The sequence below is a fragment of the Pseudopodoces humilis genome, chromosome 2 (genome assembly GCF_049639895.1).
Source record: "Pseudopodoces humilis isolate 2021_Gansu_Grassland_sample_001 chromosome 2, ASM4963989v1, whole genome shotgun sequence".
Lineage (NCBI taxonomy): Eukaryota > Metazoa > Chordata > Aves > Passeriformes > Paridae > Pseudopodoces > Pseudopodoces humilis.
In genome coordinates, this window is record NC_142201.1 from 93,542,986 (window position 1) to 93,563,992 (window position 21,007).

At 38.9% G+C, this 21,007-nt stretch overlaps 1 protein-coding gene across 1 annotated transcript in view; it reads left to right on the top strand.

Annotated features, from left to right (window-relative positions):
* The first annotated feature begins 218 nt into the window (after positions 1-218).
* Positions 219-21,007, top strand: part of F5 (coagulation factor V) — a 33,943-nt gene continuing 13,154 nt past the window's right edge. Inside the window, exons 1-13 of the mRNA XM_005523929.3 lie at positions 219-449; positions 3,622-3,713; positions 4,716-4,838; positions 5,878-6,090; positions 8,950-9,093; positions 10,014-10,235; positions 10,754-10,919; positions 12,631-12,808; positions 13,828-13,930; positions 14,306-14,517; positions 15,270-15,420; positions 16,086-16,298; positions 18,056-19,994. Of these exons, the coding sequence (XP_005523986.2) occupies positions 289-449; positions 3,622-3,713; positions 4,716-4,838; positions 5,878-6,090; positions 8,950-9,093; positions 10,014-10,235; positions 10,754-10,919; positions 12,631-12,808; positions 13,828-13,930; positions 14,306-14,517; positions 15,270-15,420; positions 16,086-16,298; positions 18,056-19,994 (3,917 nt within the window). The 5' untranslated portion in view covers positions 219-288. The remainder of the gene's footprint in view (positions 450-3,621; positions 3,714-4,715; positions 4,839-5,877; positions 6,091-8,949; positions 9,094-10,013; positions 10,236-10,753; positions 10,920-12,630; positions 12,809-13,827; positions 13,931-14,305; positions 14,518-15,269; positions 15,421-16,085; positions 16,299-18,055; positions 19,995-21,007) is intronic.

Sequence of the window (21,007 nt, forward strand, 5' to 3'; positions counted from 1 at the left end):
ACCCAACCACCTAGTGGGGCTGAAGCTGCTTCTCCTTGGTGCTTGTCTCTTGCTGGAGGTGGTGTGGAGGAGGGGAAGGAAGGTAGTTTAAACAGTTTTTTATCTCTGTTGGATCCCTGTCAGTAAGGGGAGGCGGAGGTGAAGAGCAATGACCTGAGCATAGCAAATGTTGTTACCCTGTTGCATCATAATTATTTCATTTCTGAGCGGAAGTCAGAAGCAGCAACAGCAATAAAAGCAGTGGTTTCTGCCTTGTCTTCCAGAGCAGCATCAACAGGCATCTCTACCATGACACTGCACTGCTTGCAGTTTTTTCTCTTGCTTCTGCTTGGTTCGTGGTGGCCAGACTCAGGGCAACATGTGACAGGAGCTGTGAAGGTCAGGGAGCACTATATAGCTGCACAGATCACTAGCTGGACCTACAAACCGGAACCTGAGGAAAAATCCAGGTAACAAAGTACAGGATAAGAAGAATGAAATTAGTCCTCCCTTGTCACTGAAAGGTGGTTTGTGTCTCATCTCTTGTGGAATTGCAGAGCCCAAGAGGACTTTGAAGCCAAATCTGTTGGTTTCAGAGGAACTTGATGGACATTAAACAGCATGATCTGAACCAGAGCCAGTAACATATTAAAAACTAATTTAATTTGCTGCATTAGGGGAAATTATTTTTATTATTTCAGAGCACTTCTATTAAATAAGCTCCAGGACTTGCTTTTGTCATTTTTGCATAGCTTAATGTTGGTTGCTTGGGGTTTTTTAGTGTATTTATTTTGGATACATGGATGTTGAGCAATGTTAAGTTGAACCATGGTTTGGTAAGATTTCAAAAACTTTAAGACTTTAGAATTTGCTGAAGGAATAATTATGTTCCAGTTTTGATGCTATCACTTTCACTTAAATCAGAGCCAGGTGAACTTTGGAACTAGCTGTACAGTTTCTGAGTTGTTCATGAGTTCTGTGAAATACACATTCTGAGTTCTGATGAGTAAAGGTGGTAAGATCAAGCATTACTCTGCTTCATTAAGTGAAAATACTGATTTTATTTTTTTCAGATAGCATTGCACAGTGGCCAGCCTACCTGCATCCACCAGACATAAGAATATAAAATATGTTATTTTTATTACTACTACTGTCCTTAGGATTATAAACATTTCAGGTGTAATGCTACAGATTACAGAATTTGGATGTAATTTCCTGTTTAAATTAGGGGGAAAAATACTAAAAATTAAACATTAAAAGTAATTAAAAATTACTTTTCCTGTTACGTTAAAAGTTTTTTTTTATTCTGATGCTTTTTTATGTATATATATTTATATACAGGTGAATGGCTTGCTTTTTTTTGTTTGTGATTTTTTTTTCCTAAACATGTATTCCATTTCAGGATAATACGGAAAAGATACTTCCAGTTCAGATTATGACTTTCTAACTTTTGTTTTTTACAAGATTTAATTATAACAAAGTTTCTATGATTTTTAAAACCACCTTGAAACTTTAACAGAACTGGTATAAGCATAATGTTAAACTGGCATGAAAGGAAAGAAGGAAATAGGATTCAAAGGTAGGAACATGAAGCCAGATGCCATTTAAGTATTGTGAACAATACAATACATATTTACATATTACATAATTTACTGGTTAAAACTTTATTCTCTTCTGCACCAGGCACATCAATTTAAGCATCAAGTGCTGTTTGGTTAAATTTACATTGTGGATAGAGTGGTTTTCATGCAGTAGTCACAAGACTGTCTTAAAACCTCAGCTGAAGTTTTCTGAGATAACCCAGCAGTACTTTATATGCAATGTCTATTGAGTTACCTTGCCTAAGTATTTAGCGTAAGTCACATCCCAGATGGGTCTAATGAATTTTGTAGAGCTTATAGAAATTTATCTAAAACCCAAAACAAACAAGCAAGCAAAACCAAACAAAACTACCAACTAAAAACAAAAAAAACCCAAAAAAAACCAAACAAGCAAAAACCAAACAAACAAAAAAAAAATAAAAAACCACAGAAAAACAAAAATCCTCACAGCACAAATATGCTCACTGAGGAAGGCTTGGATCCCAAAGGTATTGGAGTATGTAACTTGTGCCGATTTCAGCAGAAGCTGAATGTCTAAATGCAGTGTAAGAGTCTGATACTTTGTTGCTTTTATTTCTAAATAACTGAAGAGGGGCTGAAAGGAAAGACGGCTCTTCCGGCATGAGTTCCTTAATTTTCCAATCATACAGGCTAGAAAAAGATACCTAACATCTCTGAGTGTCAGTGTTACCTTTGCAGAGGTTTGTTACCATGTACAAGTGCTGTTTATTTATAAGACACTTCAGCACAAAGTGAAAATATATTATCTGCACATCTTGCAGTGTTGATGCTGCTATTCCTAGAAGTCACATAACTAGACCTGCTTGCGTAGTGTGATATTTCTGAACTGTTAGTGCACTAGATATTTTATTCGTCCTCACTATCCAACTGGCACTGATAAATTTCCTCTTCTGCCCTGCAGTGCAGGGCACATGTTCTCTTGAACATTGTCACATTAGGGCAGCTCTTGTTAGCGAACAATATGGATCCCATCCTTCCCCTTAAAGAGTTAAACAAAATTTTATCAGTGACTTTAAGGAGAGGGGAATTAATTGAAACATCAATTGCTTCTGCCTGACTGTCCTGTGGAGAGAGAGGATTGTGAAGGAATTTACAAGAGATCTCTTCCAAAAGACATCTCCCCCTTATGGACTCTGGATGTCACTGAAGTGGTTTCTCTCTGTTCTCTCTACTCAGCCTCCCCACAGTTGAGCAGCTGATCAGCTCCTTGCTGACAAATGTGCCTGAAAGGGCATTACAAAGAAAGCAAATGGAATTCATTCATCATACATACTATAGTAAATCAACCAATAAATGTGAAGGGCTGTTATCCTCTCAGCCCTCTTCTTGTCATTATTTCCATTGCAGAAGTGTCATGTGCTGGTTTCCTTCTGCTTGCCTAAATATTTTCTAAGAAAACATTGCGTGGTCTGCTGGGTGCCAAATTGTTTACGCAACAAGACTAAGGGCACTTGCAGTGTTTCTCATTTTGTAACTTTCTGTGAGATCCTTAGTTGTTCTCAGAGTGCTTGCCTCCAGAGTCATTCCTGTGACAGGAGCTTGCTGTTTATGCAGTTGTAAAACCCTTCTGGTGAGTCTTAAAGTTCAAGCATAGGGCTGAATAAACATAAATTCAGTTTTCTTTCCCTGTGTCTTGTCAGATGCTTTGTAGGTTAAGTGTGGTTGAGACATCTTCCTCTATGTCTTGGACAAAACAAAGGCATCTTTACCCCAGAATCAAAATGACCAATAGAAAACACTAGTAAAATCAGTGGTGAATTGTTCTAGGTATGGATATTAGATGTCCTGTACTAAATGATCTGTCTCAGGAACATCACAGATTCAATAGCATAAGAGGGAGAAGGGAAGATACTACAAAGAGTTGGGCTCTTTGTCCAAAGAGTGTGCTTTGCCTTCATCAAAATGTGCAAGTGATTAAATATATCTCCAAGATTCATTTTTTGAGATATCCATTAAACAGCAATGACATTTCTGAGAATCTTTGTCCTTTCAATATTTTTTGTTACTCTTTTGGTTTCAGATTGGAACATTCAGATCCTGTATTTAAGAAAATCTCTTACAGAGAATATGAAGTGGATTTTAAAAAAGAAAAACCAGCAAATAAATTTGCAGGTAAAGAGGAATTAAGTGTTCTGAGTATTTTAATTTATCACTTGTTTTAAAGCCAATGGCAACTTAAGCAAGCTTGTATTTTTGTGTCCATTATTTGCACATAAACCAAACAGGCACAGGGGGATGAGGGCTCTGCAGTGCATGAATGAGGCTTCCAAAGGCTGTACGGAGGTTGGGCTTTCAGAGGATGCAGCTGTCTACAAATCAGTTGCACCATACAAACTTGTTTCCTTTGTTTTCAGCATCTGATGAGGATTACCACATACATGTATGTTTGTATGGCACAGCTGCAGTGATGACACTATGAATCCATATGGAAGGAGCCTAAGGCCTGAAACTAAATATTTACAAAATAGTTTACAAGAAAAGAGACTAACAAGCCAAAAGTTGTCTTAGCAGCTTTTTAAAGTGCTTATTTTTGCAACATGGGGAATAGAGATACAAGCTCTTGAAATATTTTGCAGGAAATGCCTCAAGAAATTTGCAGTGTGGGACTGATTATTTATTTGGATAAGATTTGGGGATTGAAAGAGCTCTTTGTTCTGTGACTTCTGGCATTCAGAGTGCTACTTAAAGTTACGTGTTTGAATGCCTTTCTCTAAACTCTTAAACTAGAAAGTGTTTATCTTCTGAAACTATTTAATTAAATTGTATGTGAAAGATTCCTAGAAATTTGCACTGAACCTCAAGATGAATCTTTTGATAAAGTTTCTGTATCTGTAAATAACTTTTTCTCCCTAAATCTATTATTTTCCTGTGATTTTTAAGTGCTAGTTTCCAGATAAATAATTTATAACATTTCTGACTATGCACTACAGGCTTTAAGTACCGATATGCCTTTTTATGGACAAGTTTCATTGCAGTGTTATTACATTCTCTGCATTAATTTTGGAACTTGTACTCTGAGAGCTAATATTTTCTAATGGGGGAGAAAATTCTTTGTTTCTCTAAACATACTGTTTTATTAATCTTTTCCTCTTTCTTTATCTTGAATAACTATAGGACTTCTGGGACCAACCCTGCGTGCTGAAGTGGGAGATACTTTAGTAGTTCACCTTAAAAATATGGCTGACAAGCCAGTCAGTATTCATCCTCAAGGCCTAATTTACAGCAAAAATGAAGAAGGTAAATACTGTAGGAACTCCATGTGTTGCTCATTTATTTGTAGACTACTGCATGAAATGTTGAGAGGGGTCCAAATCGATATTTAAAACTATGTGTAACACAAAGATCCGTTGATCCTGAATTACATCTTCACGTCCATTGTTAGCTCCTTTCTTGTTCATCAGCATAACATTAGGAATGAGTGTCACGAGCAGTTTCCTAGCAGTGCTGATCATGCTGTTCTGATACTCAGCATTTAATGCTCAGCTTTGTGGTGCTTTGCTCCACACCCTCATGAGACCAGCAAAAAGAGATTATAAACTATGACCAAATGGACAGTAAAATGTCTGTACCAGCACAAAATGAGTTTGGTTGCTCATGTTTCTTGGATTGCCCTGCCCTGAGTGCTGAGCCAGAGCACTGACCTGCAGTTTACGAATTCATGCAAGGCTTTATTTGTTGTGTGTGTGCAAAAGGAATTTTGCAACACCATCTCATGGAGTTGAACAGAACATCTCATTGGAAATGGTGGGAATACTGTCTGATTAATTAATGTACCTTTTGCACTTCGGATTTTGATTCTCCGTCTCCCTTTTGTCATATTGCAGATCTGTTGGATATGGCAGGCACTGACATGAGCCATTACTGCTCAATATATGAGTGTGCAGTGTACAAAAGGCCTGAGGCAGCGCCAGCCCATGCAGTGGCTTTATGAGAGACACTTAGAAAGGTGACAGAGTGGGCAGCATTCCTCTGCAGAGCATCAGTGAGCAGAGGCTGAAGCTTCATCCTCTCCTAACCTTAGTCAGACTGATGAAGAGCCCAACCTTTGGTAGTGATGATACTTCTAGGAAATCTTTAATCTGTGAGGAACAGAATGGTAGTGGAATAGCTACTCTCCCCAGCTACTCATGAGTTATTTAATGAGTTATTTCTTTGAAGCTGAAGTACCATATGAGCATGATCAAACCAAGCTTTTGGAGCTGATTGTAGGAAGATATTCCAGGCATTTTATTTGTTCTTTGTCTTTATGCCACCCTACTGACTCTTTTCTTGGCAGGCTCCCTGTATGATGACAGAACATCCCCTGAAGAAAAACGTGATGATGCTGTACTTCCAGGCCAGCTCTACACATATGTGTGGGATATATCAGAAGAAGTTGGTCCAAGAGAAGCTGACCTTCCTTGTCTTACTTATGCTTACTATTCTCATGAGAACATGGCAGTGGATTTTAACTCTGGTCTGATTGGAGCACTGCTGATCTGTAAGAAAGGTAATGAAATGCTGTAAGACTACTATAAAGTAATACATTTTCATTTCTTAACAAAGATGATAATGTATGACAATGAGAGAAGATACATTATTTTCTTTTTCACATCTTTACATGCAGTGTAAAACAAATGTTTTTTAACATCATTCTTTTAGATGTTAAAGTTTTTAAATGCCAGCTTTCATGCAGTTCCATCCTATAATCATAGGATGGGCAGAAAACCTTAATAAATGGATACATTTGCCTGTATTGGTTGCATTTTTAGTTGCTTAACTGTTAAATTAAGCTAACTGCTTATATGTTAATATGACCTCAAATTAACTGCTAGTATGACCTCAAATTTTCTGTATTAGAATAAATATTTTCTAAAATTTCATTCAAAATGATTTGGCCATTTCAGAAAATAAGGCAGTAAATTATTGTTTTACCCTTTGTCTTTTAAAGCTGTCTGATCAAGAACCTGGAACACTCTCTTCTGTAGCATGAGTTTAAAACTGCAGACTAGTGTATTTTGCTAGCTATTTGAAGATATGGCCAAATTTGAACAGATTATAAGTCTTAAAATTGTTTTTGCATGCAGTCAGAGACTTTAGATTTTAGCAGTCTGAACCATTGAATTCCATCTCCACTAATAACTGGTGTCTTGTAGCACTTGTAAATAGCTGCTAGATACACATCCCTAGTTTGAGGGACAACTGAAACAACATGCCACCATGTAATGTACTTAAACTACTTACCGGTCCCTTAAATCCGAGGGTTTTCCAAATTATATATCCTTCTTGTGGTGAACGTGCTGGGAGTTATTTAGCTTGCTTTTGTTTGAGTCAAAAAATTTGTGTAGACTGTAGACTGCGTGGACTTGGACCTCGAAGCTCCCCTGAAAGTAAACAGAACATTGGTTCAGTGTGGGTTGCACAAGGACACTCTCTTCACCCATAGATACCCATTTTAAGGCAGATCACACCTACTCGTATCACCTCAAAGGAGTGGCATTAGTATTATGTTCCTCCTGAATTTTTTTGATGATTGGTGCTTTTAGTATTATCTAAGGCTTGTTATTTTCCTAGTTTTCTTGGGTTTTCTTTCTCTGGGTTTCCATGTATACGCATCTTTTATGGCATACTGGTTGAGCTAATCTGGGCAAATACTTTGGAACTACTTCCTTCTCAGGCTTCTCAAATTCATGCACTCTGGGCTTGAATAGGATATGAATTTGAGATGGACTGGTGTGACCACTACCACACCAGTGGTAAGGTACTACTTTCCTTCAGGAAAATTTGGGTGTATATTTCTGGCTAGAACTGAGACAAACAGCTCACTATGCTTATTTTTAGGATTTCTGAACAGTGTTTTGACTGGACACCATGTCTGGTAGATGTGCAGTGTACCTATGTGTTTGGTCTGCCTGGCATGGAGTTTGGTTTGTTTACAGCAGCTCATATGGTGCTGTGTTTTGGATTTGTGGCTTATTAGCATTGATAATACGCCCACCCATGTTTGAGCTGTTGCTGAACAGTCTCTTTTTCCTGCTCACACCTCCCCTAACAGTGGACTGGGGGTGGACAAGAGATTGGGAGGGCACCCATCTGGACAGATGAAACAAATTGGCCAAAGGGTTATTTTCTACCATTAACATCATTCTGCAATAAAAACTGGAGGCAGAGGAGGAAACAACAGCGTGGGGAGCACAAGGGATGTTGACTTCCAAGGTGACTGTTTTTGAGAGACTGACTAGGCATCAGTTAATTTGTGGGAGATGAGTGATTTCTTCTGCATTGCTTGTTGTTTTCCCCTCTTTCCTTCACCTTTGAACCATCTTTATTGACTCATGAGTTTTCTGGTTTTTGTTCTTCCCGCTCTCTCTCCTGTCCTGTTGGGGATGGGGAGGCATTGAAGAGGGTGTTTGGTTTCTGGTTGGTGTCAGCTCCCCATGGTCTGAAACATGTAAGAGGTGGTAAGGTTATGAAAAGTGGACTTTTGAGTTAAAGCACTGCCTGAATGTTCTTTGTGTGGCAAGTAGATAAATTCCTCTGTTGATCTGAGGCTTCTTTTGTGAAGAAAAACAGAAGTTTGTAGCTTCTCATAAATAAAAAAAAAATATTAGAAATCATTTCTTCCACTGTGTCTTCTCCTAGGTAGAATAATCAAGAAGTTTGCAAATTTTTAATTCCTGCAATCCAAAGGAGCCAAACTATGTTTTGAAAGTAGCAAGTGGAAGTTTTTTAATGTGAGCGATCTACAGAAAGAATCAGTAAAAATCACACCAGTTCTGTGTGGCATGTCCAGAAAGAAATTCTGCTTCTTGACAGAAATTACATCTGTACCACAAAATCAACCAGGACAGTTTCTTGTAAATAATCCAGCACAGCAGTGTCTGTTGAAGTCTTCTGTGTGTAAATGTTGTTTGCTGAGTGATTGGTTTTAAGCTTTTTAAAGCTGCTGATGACCTTAGTGCTTGAAAAGGTGCTGTTCACACTGCTGGTGACTCTGCCATCAGTCTTCTCCTTGCCTCACAGTCTGAAAAGAGATCAGAGCACCTGATTGTGAACCAAAGGTGTTTGACACTCCCCTTCATTAGGGTGGTCTCTGCAACACATTACCAGAATTTGTCTGAGACAATTCATTGAGTGATGTTTATCTTCTCTGGAATACTTCAGACTTTTGATTTTGCAGTTACCCAGTCCAAAAGTACTTTCAGAAATAAAATCACATTATGAGCATTATTAAAGCCTTGTTTTGATCAGGCTCAGTCAGTACATGCTAACAGGTGAAACAAGCTCATTAAATATATATTAACACAACTGCATGTGAAATCTGCTTTATTTCTGCTTCAAATTAAGATCTGTTGTTTCTCCTTCACAGGAAGTCTAAATGAGGATGGGTCACAGAAACATTTTGACAGGGAATATGTACTGATGTTTGGTGTGTTTGATGAAAACAAGAGTTGGCAAAGATCACCATCAGTCAAGTATACAATTAATGGCTATGCCGATGGAACGTTACCAGGTACTGTTCAGGCTTATGTGAAATGAAACTAACATTTATGAACACTGAGTATTACCTTTAGTTGCCTTTCATGCCCAAAATGGGAATGTGGAGAAATGGGATACAGCCTTTTTAAGAATGTGTCTGTGAGCATCTAGATTCTGGAAGAAAAACTGTGCTGCTGAAAGGAAGGCAAATTACTGATAGGAACAATGAGATTACTTCTAAGATGACTTCTGCTTGGAGAAAAGGATTACCAACTAAAAAAAATATATATATATTTAATAAGCTCCTTGTTTTTTTTAACAAGCTGATGGTGAGAGAGTGATTTGATTAAGTAAATTGTTGCTTCTACAGCATATAGAATATACTGGGTGCAAAACTTCCTGAAAGTGGAAAGTCAGTTATCATTAAAAGACTCAATTAAGCAAGAAGTCTAGGAAGGTGGTAGTGGGGCTATTCCATTGCCAGTGCTTTTCTGTTGTTCTACTAAGAAAAAACTTTCATATCACTCTCCCATCCATTGAGCAAATACAAAAGGTTGTCTTAAGTGGGTATTTTTTTAAGGAAATATTGTCACTGTTACTAGGTACCACATCAATCTTTAGTTTAGATTCTTGCTTTGTTTTTTGCCTTTCCTGCCCTGCTTTTCCCTCACTCCCCAAGCAAGGACAGGTCATCTTTCCAAAAGAAGGCACTGGGTTTTTTTTTCCTTTTTTGCCACGTCATTGTAAGTAATTTTGTCACCTGCAGGTAAGATTTAAGCACTTGTCTTGCACTGACATACAGGATTTCGGTATCTGAAACTTCCTCTTGTTGCAAACATTGACCACAGCAAATTTTTTTAATGTTTTCAGTGAAGGTTCACTTCTAACCTAGGGTGCATGGGGAACTTGCATGATTTACCTGTATTCTGAACCTTAATCTCATGTCTCTTTCAGATTTAGAGGCTTGTGCATATGACAACGTTAGCTGGCATTTGATAGGAATGAGTTCCAAACCAGAAATCTTCTCCATTCATATCAATGGCCAGAGCATGGAGCAAAAACGTCGCCGAGTTTCTGCTGTTAACTTGGTGGGAGGAGCCTCAACCACTGTAAACATGACAGTGACAGAGGAAGGAAGGTGGCTCATATCTTCTCTTGTCCAAAAGCACCTGCAAGGCAAGGAACCATCTAGTTATTAGTAAAGCTGTCCTTCTCTAAGTCCCAAATGGCTTCTACTGTTCTGCAACAGCACAGTTCATCTGTTTCAGGTGGTTTTATCGTTTCACTAATGACCAAGAACAGGGCATTCTGTTGGAAGTGCACGTTGAACTAAAAAATGTTCTTATCTGCAGCTTTACTGCAGGTCCACATCACAGAGCAACAGTCATTCAATTTTCCAGCATCTCAGTCTCTGTGAACTGTTAAGATAAGCACTGTTATAAAATTATTAAGAAACCATCTGTTTCCTGAGAAACTGAGTACTTTCAGCTAAGGGTACTTCAATGTGATGAAAATATTTTCTGTTCATCATTTGAAAGTGGTATCTTTCAGCAATGATCAGAATTCTGTTTTAAAGGATGAGAAAAATATCTGTCTTATAAGAGCTGGAGATACATTTTGGGGGTAAAAAACAGCTAAAGTGGTAAGAGGTCCTCAGATGGGAAATCACTATGGTCCTGTTTCCTCTCAATTAGCTGGAATGCACGGTTACCTCACTGTAAGGGACTGTGGGGACAAAGAGGTGAAGAAGAGTCGTCTCTCCTATAGAGAACGTCTTATGGTCAAAACCTGGGACTATTTCATTGCTGCAGAAGAAGTTACCTGGGATTATGCCCCAAGTATTCCAGACACCCTTGATAGGTAAAATAATACTTTGTCAGTATAATAGGGAATGTTAGCATGAAATCATAGGATAATTGTGGTTGGAAAGAACCTCTTGGTATCCAACAGCAAAGTTGGATCCAGTTACACTGGACATTATGCAGTTGCATTTTTATTGTTTCCAAGTACAGGGACCTCTCAGCTTGCCCGTCAGGTGCCCTCTTGGCACCTCTGCAACTTTCCTTATATCTAAATGTTGCATGTTGTGTTCAGTGTGTCTCATCTCTTCACCATGCAGCTCTGAGAAGCATGTGGTCTTGCTTTCTCTATAATGTCAATTTGATAGTTGAGGTTAAAGATAAGATGCTCCCTTAGCTATGTCTTTGCATGACTGAAGAAACAGGAATTTTGCTTCTATGCCAAGTGCTCTGGCTCCCTGATCACCATGGTAGCCCTTCACTGAACTCTCACCAGTGTCAGTGACTTTCTTTGCTGAGAAGCCCAACAGTGGACACCTTCTTTTGCCTCTCACAGGGAGCACAAAACAACAAGATGAATTAGGAATTGTCCAAAGTAGCATATTTTCTAAAATACTTTTCAGTATCTATTCTGCTGAAACAAACAATCCTTAAGAGGTAGAGAAGGGGAGGGAGGGAATATTTCTGGAGATTAAATGTTTTAAAAAGTTCAATACAATAAAGTGTTTGGGGAACAGAAGAAACGGCTCTGTATAAATGACCTCTGCATGTTACCAATGTAGATGGAGTACAAGTCATAAGCAAGCATATTTTGCTATTTTGCTCAACTTAGGACAAATAGAAGGAATTCTGGAGCATACATGATGTCATAGTAGACAGCGCTATCACTGCACTGTGGGGTTTAATTTGCAATTTGTCTATTCCCCAGTGCTACACGAGCCTTTACAAGCTGATATTCACAAGAATCTTTAAGGATTTAAACAGAACAAAAGAAATTCCTTATTCTGTAAGGGTTATAGTTTCATATACATCCTTAGAAATACAGTGTTTGCACAACTCATTCTCCTTTGGAATGATTTGCTTCCCTTATGTGCTCTTGAACTGCAACAGAACAAACTTTTATATCTTTCCTGTCAGTCATACTGCCTTACTTAACCACCTCAGTTCTCTGATTTTTCCTCCTTTGTTCAAAACTGCAGAGTTTATTCCTTTTCAGTAACATTTTTTGAAGTGTGAGTGACAACAAACATGTTTCTCTGTGTAAATTCCAAGTGATTATTCTGGTTTTTCTCTCAACATTAACAATTTTAACATTTGAAACCTCAGTGTAGCACTACTTACTGTATGATGCCTGACTGGGATTAAGATTGTTTTCCTATTTCTCCTGGAGTCTTTGCTACTGTGAGCAAATTGGATTTTTTTTTCCTCTGTGCTCAACTAGGCCTTTGATAAAGGAGAGCAGTGGTTTCTATTTTACCTTGAAAGTGTACCTGCTGCTCCAGTTTGTTTCTTACTTGTATGCACACTGTTAAATTAAATGTAAACTCTGATATTAATTGGTCATATCTAATACCAAAACACAAGTAATGGTCCAAGATTCTTCTTCCCTAATTTAGGTTAGAATTTGGGTGAAAAGCATTAGGTTGATTTATGGTTTGGATTTTTTTTCAAGCAGTGAGATTTCTACCAGTTATGTGAATACTAATTTTGTATTTTAACAAACGCTACTATTCAAGTTTTGTTGATATTTTTTCTTTTCCTTTATTTTTAAGACACTATAAATCACAACACTTGGACAACTTCTCCAATCTCATAGGTAAAAGGTATAAAAAGGCTATTTTTAGGCAATACACTGATGACAGCTTCACTAAACGTCTGGAAAATCCTCGTCCCAAGGAAACTGGAATCTTGGGCCCTATTATCAGAGCACAGATCAATGATAAAGTCAAAGTAAGTAAAATAAATACATAAATTATTTATACTATAGCGTGTTTTTCATTGAGGCAGAGATATAGAGGAACTAGTTTGATTTTTGTTTTTTAGATAATATAGCCAATGTTCTAAATATTGGCCCTGTTAAAAGGTATGATCATAAGGAACAGTGTTTAGCTTGTATTTTTCAGTATACCTTCTATAGTTTCCATGATTGTGCCTTTTTTTTACAAAATAAACATGCTTCAGGCACACTCTGTAAAATGTATCTTGACACTGGTCCAAAAGGAGAAAAAAAAGCCCTAAGACTGGGTGGACTTGAGAGGATTTTTATCTGAGGCTGAATTTCATGGGCCTCTTGTTTCTTTATGCTGTTATTTTTTTCCTGCTGTTTTAGACAAAGGTACTCAGTTTCCATGACCAAATGTTATTTCATGAGGTTATACTATGAAACTAGGAAACATTTGCAGTATAAGCTCATGCTGCTGCAACATCCACTTGTCTTTCTGTTGTCATTTAATGATGCATCACAAAGTTCCATGACATTTAACTTCCATAATTTCCACTATGAGTCTGTGGCTCTCAACTTGAGTTTAGCATGTTCCCTTTTTTCTTTTTTCTCTCTCTCTCATTTTTTTTCCCTAATCCTGATTTTGTCAAGAATAGATAGGAAATTTTGCCTTTTCCTTACATATCCCCTCTGGGTCTTCCAACCTGGAACAAGCTTTGGTTTAAATTTTTTTTTCTCCCATATTGAAGGTTTTTAAGAACTTCAGTCAGTAACTTCATATTTCCTGAGGCAGTGTGTGCCTAGTAGCTAGAAGAACAAGTGTTCTGTTTAGACCTTCCAGAGCCCAGCTATAAGCAGCTGAACTTCACTCAGTGGGGTCTACAAAGTCCAGCAGAATGGACTTTTGCCTTTCTGGCACTTTCTGAGCTAAACCCAGGAAAATTCTACTGTAGTGGTAACTTCATTTTGTATTGAGACAAGGATTTGTTGAATCCTAATTTTTTTTTTCATTTGCCTATCAATGTAGATTGTATTCAAAAATAAGGCCAGCCGACCCTACAGCATTTATTTCCATGGAGTGACACTTGCAAAGAATGCAGAAGGAGCTGATTATCCTCTGGATCCCACAAGTAAAAAAATTGTGAAATATATTTTTGCATATTACTAACTGTTATGGATGGTTTTGTTGCTTTCAAGGAGGTGCTGTGGCTGGGAATGTGCATGATTGGGAGACCTCAGTTCTGTGCTCTGCCTCTGCTTACCTGTTGTGTTGCCTTATAGAGAAACCAAGGTATTATCTGCAAAGCAGAGACAAATACCTTCTATTTGTTGTCTTAGTTTTCTGTTCTTGTTTGTGATTTTAGAGAGACAAAAGTTCTCGCTGAACTTCAGTTATCTCAAGGTAGCTTTTAATGGCCATACTGCACCAATGGCATTAGAAGGTGCAGATTGATATTAAGATCTGGCTCTGAGTTTGTATCATTACTGTTCTTGTTTTTCCTAAGGCAATGACACCCAGAGCAGAGGAGTTGAACCAGGGAATACATACACTTATGAGTGGAAAATTGCTAAAACAGACCAACCCACTGCACAGGATGCACAGTGTATTACAAGGCTGTATCACAGTGCTGTAAATATTGAGAGAGATATAGCCTCTGGACTGATTGGCCCACTTCTGATTTGTAAAAGTGAAGCACTGACACAAAAAGGTGTGCAGGTAAGTTGCTTGGGCAGATTTTGCTCAAATAATGTTATTTGGTCTACATTGAATTTAGTTTTACTTCCCTTAGAGAACTATTCTGTAGAGGGCAGTTAAACCAACAGGCTCCTGAATAAATAGTCCTGTAACTGTCCACAGCAGTAAAGGAATTGTGTTCTGTGTTTCTTAGCAAGAGCTAAGAAAGGTCAACAAAAGGTCAGCCTGACTTGAAAGTCTATTTCTAGACTTGATAATTAATTTTCCTGCTGCTATTATATTTTCATACTCTGAAGATATTCAGATCTGACCCGGTCCCTTTGTGTAACAGAGACAGCTCCACAGAATCTGTCAATCTCGGGCACAATGAATCTAGAACAACCAAAAGAGCATGGGAGGGTTCTGGGAAAGGGCTTCCCTTTACCAGTTATTGAAATCTTGCTTGGTAAGGACTTAAGCATCACTTGAGAGAAAAGGTGTCAGAAACTTTGTCAGGTCAAGGCAGAAGTCTGGTCCTGTTACAGAGAGCCCAGTCATAAACCACATGTGTGTCAGCAGTGCTAGAGGCTTGCTCAGTTTCCACCACAGGTTAGTTGCAGTAGTAGGATTGAAATCTGGAGCCTCTACTCCCTTCCTCTCAGCCTTTGGATCACACTTACCAGGACTCTGGTGAAGCTTATGTTGCTTACATAGTAAGAAAGATGTTGTAGGATTGAGTTCTTAATACATGTGTCTGCTGATAAAATGTAGCTGCTGTGTTGATTGTCTTTCAGAAAAAGGCAGACGAGGAGCAGCAGGCAATGTTTGCTGTGTTCGATGAAAATAAGAGCTGGTACCTAGAAGATAATATCAAGGAGTACTGCAGCAATCCAGCCACTGTCAAAAGGGATGATCCCAAGTTCTATAACTCGAACATAATGCACAGTGAGTGGGATACTGAGATGAATAATAGGAAAGCTTATATGAACCTGAGCACTCAGTGATTGCTTGTTCTCAGAAGCACATGTGATTGGAGAATCCTCCAGAGAATCGGTGAACTTCTAACCATGCTGGGTGGCACTGGACAGAAATAGGAAATATCATAGAATTAGAAAGGTTGGAAAAGACCTCCAAGATCAAGTCCAACCTCTGACCTAATATCTGCATGCCCACTAAAACATATTGCAAAGTACCTCGTTCACTTGTTTTTTGAACACTTCAGGGATGATGACTGCTGCTTCCTTTGGGAGCCTGTTCCAATGGTTAAAAACTCAGTGAAGAAGTTTTTCCTAATATCCAACCTGAGCCTCTCCTAGTGCAACTTGAGGCCATTCCCCCTTGTTTTATTGCTAGCTGCCAGGGAGAAAAGGCCTACCCACACCTTGCCACTAATAGCTAGGCTGGCTCTGAACCCTGAAGCAAAGACAAGGGCTAACTGAATTTTGATGCAGCACCCTACTGCCTTAGAGTTAATATTTTCAGAGATGGAAATTACCATGGTTTCAGCCCTGTGCCCATCTCTTTCCAGTGCAAACATGAGCCCAGTGGACTGACGTCAAAGTACAGGGAGCTTTAAAAAAAATACTGAAACCACTTTGCTTTCCTTTTAGCAATAAATGGCTATGTGTCTGACAGCAGTGAAATCCTTGGATTTTGCCGAGATACTGTGGTTCAGTGGCACTTTTTCAGTGTTGGCACTCACGATGAGATTGTCTCTGTTCGCCTTGCTGGGCACTCTTTTCTTTATCAAGGGAAATATGAGGATACACTGAGCCTTTTCCCAATGAGCGGAGAATCGGTCACAGTGGAGATGGACAATGCTGGTAAGTTGTGGAACTGTAGTGTTTGACAGCTCTGCTAAGACATTATTTAATCTCCAGTCTAAAAGGACTTCCCTAAATAGGAAAGAAAACTCTTCTGATAAACACAGTGCTAGAAAACATTGAATCATTCCCCAGTGGAAGTGATGTGCATGAAAGGCTTGCTGGCTCCACCAATTTAGCATAACTGTATGCTGTACTGAGGCTGTTTTTGTTGGTCATCTTGTAATTTGGTTTCTTTCACTTTACAATTAATATTTGGGTTAGTAATGATAATTTTAAGGCAAGATTCTACTTGAAAACTGGTATCAACTCCACTGTATGATTTCCAGCTTTGCCTGGAAATCATTTCCATCCCATTGCCTTTTCTTGTCTATCCTGAGCAGTATAAAATGGGCTGAAACTGCCAAATTCTGCTGGTCATTACTGGGCAAAATGGCTACAACTGACCTTGGGCTTGAGGTCATTCAGCAGCAGTAAAGTCTGCCTTGCTGAACCAGGTCACTGGTCTGTGGGATGCATCTCAATGTCTAACTGGAATTAACATTATGTCTTGGAAGAGGGGGCATCAGAACCCATGTCCACATTTAAGGCATTACTTCTGGAAGGAAAGGTTCTTCGTTATTGAAGTCTATGCACTTTGAGTGATCATTCTAAAATCACTTAAGGTTTAAAGTATCCCTACCCCATTTAAAATACCTTTTTTTTTTTTTAATATATTTAATGAATTGCACAGAATCAAGATCTTATAACTTAAAAATATCTAAGTGGCTTGTATTGCTCAAGACTAGGGGATCATTAAAAAACTGTTAGACTTTATGAAAACCTCCCCAGTAACAAAGTTGCATTTTTGCTTGATTTTGGTATGCAACCTAGTCTTTCCATCTAGGGCATACTTTCTTTGATAAATTTGCTGTTAAAAATCAGGAAAGCTGTGCAGGTTACTTCCAGCTGATCAATACAGGAAGAATTGTATGTGACCTTTTTAATTAAAAGAACCTGTTTCTCAGGGTGTTAATTCTGACTATTCTGTCATTTCTGCTAGAAGCAAAGTGTAACAAGCAAAGGACTTGCTGATGTTGTTTAGGGAAACAGATTTTAATTTCTTCTCTGAAGATCCTAGTTTCCAAGACAGAACTTACCTTGTAACTAGGTTTTAGAGGAATTATTAAAACCTTTAAATTCATCTGAGATGCCTCAGATTGGCAGCTTAATAGGTTGTGTCAGATTGGAAATTCAAATTGCTTTATTCTTATTATACTTATTAAAGATCATCTGTAACTCATTCAAAAGCTTTTAAAATACTGTGTTTGTCAGATGTTTGCCAACATTGCCTCAGAATGTATTTGCTCTGCTCAGAATGTTCTATCTATGTAGCGGTGCATGCACCAGTAAGGACAGGATAAAACTGAAACATTATCTTGAGCGGTCTCACTCTTAGATCCAGATCTAAACATAGGATCCTTTAATATGTTTCTTTCTTTTTCATATCCATCTCTCTCACAGGTTATTTTTGGATTCAGGTTCTAGTTACAGTTTAATCTATGGAGAAGAGTTCCATCTCCTAGATGTATTTGTATGTGCTCTTATTTGTCTACATTTAATAATTATTTTTCATTGCAATGAGAGCTCATGAATATCCCAGTTAAAGATTAGCAGTCTGCTATAGCAGGTGCTGTAGAAGCAACCCCAGCTATTTGCCTTGGCCACTGACATGATAGACAATGTCTACTCTCATAACACTTTTATTTCAACTGCAGGTACTTGGCTTTTGGCATCCTGGGGCACCCCAGAAATGAGTTACGGCATGAGGCTGAGATTCAGGGATGCTAAATGTGACTATGAGGAAGATGAAGCATTTGATGTTGTGGATTTAACTCCCACCAAGACTGAAAGAAAGGCTGTTCCCACCTCAGCTGAGGAAGATGTGCAAGAAAATGAGGAAGACAAGGAGGAATCCGATTATCAGGATTACCTGGCTTCTTTTTACTCCATCCGAGGCTCAAGAAAGGCAGCAGGTGATGAAGAAAAACAAAATCTTACAGCACTGGCCTGGGAGCAGTATGAAGACACTGGTGCCACAAGTTCTGAGGTCGTAGCTGGCTCAGGTCTGACAGCTATAAATAGTAGTGGAACAACAAACAACTCTAAGTTCTTAGAAACTCATATCACTCCTCTTCTCCCAGTCAAGGCCGAAACATTCCAGTCAAATTACACGTCAATCACAGCAGAAGGGGATTTATTTTTAGCTTCCACAAGTGATGGAGAGGCTGACTTGGTATTTGAGAATAGAAGCCAAAGCAACTATGAAATAGCTCACAGTAACATGTCTGCAGGTAACTTGCTGAGCAATGGGGAAGGCCCAGTGAATGTTGCAGAAGAGCTTCCAGCTGATAGAGAGGACAATAAACCTTTTCCAGAAAAACATCAAAAGCAAAGCACAGGAGGAGGAAATTATACCACTAACAAGAAAAGGAAAAGGCGAAGCTCACTGGCCATTAAGTTTTACTCTGTCCAAAAGATGAATGCCCTGCTAAATCATGTCCGAAATAAAAATGTCTCCTTTTCTGACAAGACTGATGCACCTCATTCTGTGCAGCATCGAGAAAACACATCCAATGAAGCCATGGTGGGAACTGGCCAGCTGCCAAATGAATATGATGATGATCTGAAAGAGGAGGGAAAGAAGATGGAAAATGCCATGCACACAGTTAACCTGACACTAGATTTGGACCTCATAGTAGGAGGTGGGCCTAATGCATCCAGCATTTCTGAACCCAGGATATCCAAAGATAAGCCAGCAGATGTTTTTACTTTAGAATATATGTTAGACAATACAAGCCCTAATTCCAGCCCTCCTGTAGTGAAGAATTTACTAGAAACATCATTGCCCGGGCCTGGGAAATATTCATCTAAAATGACTAGTGAGGAATTTAACTTGGTGTCTGCAAAGATGAATCTGGGATTAGAGGCAAGCTTAGATAAATCTGCTGGTAGCAAGTTGAATCATCATGGCAGAAACGGTACAGCATCCATAAATAAGGAGGATATGAAGAAGTATCAAGGGTTCTCACATCTAATGGGGGAAAACCAGAAAGGGAGCCACATGCACCCAACTCAGAAAGGAAAGGAGGGAAACAACAATGATACCTTGACTTCATTGGGAACCTTCATCAAGATCCGAAGGAGAAAGAAGGAAGATGTAAAAATTACCTACTTGCTGAGCCCAAGGAGTAGAAACCCCAAAAAGCCCAGCAATTCCATGGCAGGGTTTGGCCGTGCGTTGTTTCCAGGTGGGACCAACCACACGGCAGTGCCGTGTTGCACAAACACCACCGAGGCACCCAGTGAGGTCAGCCAGAGGCTGGATCTGAGCAGAGCCAGGCACGGAGAGTCGCTGAATGACACCCTCACCCCACGGCAGTTTCGGCCGTCCATCACAATCGGGCTTCCCCGAGCAGATGGGGACTATGAATATGTGATAGGAGAATCCTACAACGACGAAAGCTCGGGTGGGGAATACGAGTACCATTATGTGAGCTTTGATGACCCCTACATGACAGACCCCAAGGTGAACATCAGCAGGCAGCGTAACCCTGATGACATTGCTGAGCACTACCTGCGCAGCAGAGGCAATGAGAGGAGATACTACATCGCAGCTAAAGAGGTCTGCTGGAACTATGCAGGATATAAGAAAAGGTTTGCCTTTGCTTTCATTTGGCACACCATCCTGAAACCTTCTTGCAGAATGTTTATTCACATGCTGATAAACTTAAAAGCATCTGTAATGTGCCATCTGATTTCCAACATTTCAGTGGCAGAACCATAAGAATTTTCCACAGGAGGCTCACAGCCCTTAGAAATGTCAGAGTGAGATTACTATAATCAAGGACAACACAGCTAAGAACTTTTTAGAGCTTTTTTTTTTTTTCTTAACCCTGTTTTGTAGACTCTCAAGAAACAGTCTTTAATACATCATTTAGAAAAATCACTTTAAGAGGTCAAGAGGGAATCTTGCAGCTTGTTTTGTTATATTTGAATGACCTGTTTTACTTTGTGCTTCATTTCTTGGTGCCTGTACACAGAACAGAGACCTCCTTGTGCAAAGCCTTTCCAGGAATTTAGTGGACTAACTGATGGAATCTAGAATGGGATATGCTTATAGGCAGATGAAATCAGTTTCTAGCACTATTAGGAAATGGTTCTGGTGTCTCAGTTCTCTTTTGGAGAATAGGATAAGAGCACTTTCCAACTTCACAAGGCTGCAGTATTGAAAAGCGTATGAAAGCTCAAAGTGTTTAACCACTCTGGTAACTGCCTTATATTCAGAGTAAAAACAAAGCTGCATAAAGTATTATTGTTGTTCCTGCTGTTAGAGAAATCAGAAAGGTGACTGGATCGCAACCCTAATGTTGAGGAATTTTCTTATGTTTTGATAGGGAAGACTGGCCACTGTGCCACAGCAAAGAATATGTGATAATATACTGAGAAAAACACTGTACTAAAAATTCACTCTCCTAATTGATACAGGTTAGGATCAATGCTCACCCAACAAGGCATAGTATTCCTTGTCACTTTTCATAAAAAAGCTGAATCAAAGCATACACAACTTTGGATTTTTATCGAAAGCAGCCAAAACAGGAGTAAGAAAATTTTCATTATGCAAAATGAACCTCCAGACACAGATTATTTCTCAAACTGAATTTCCATTT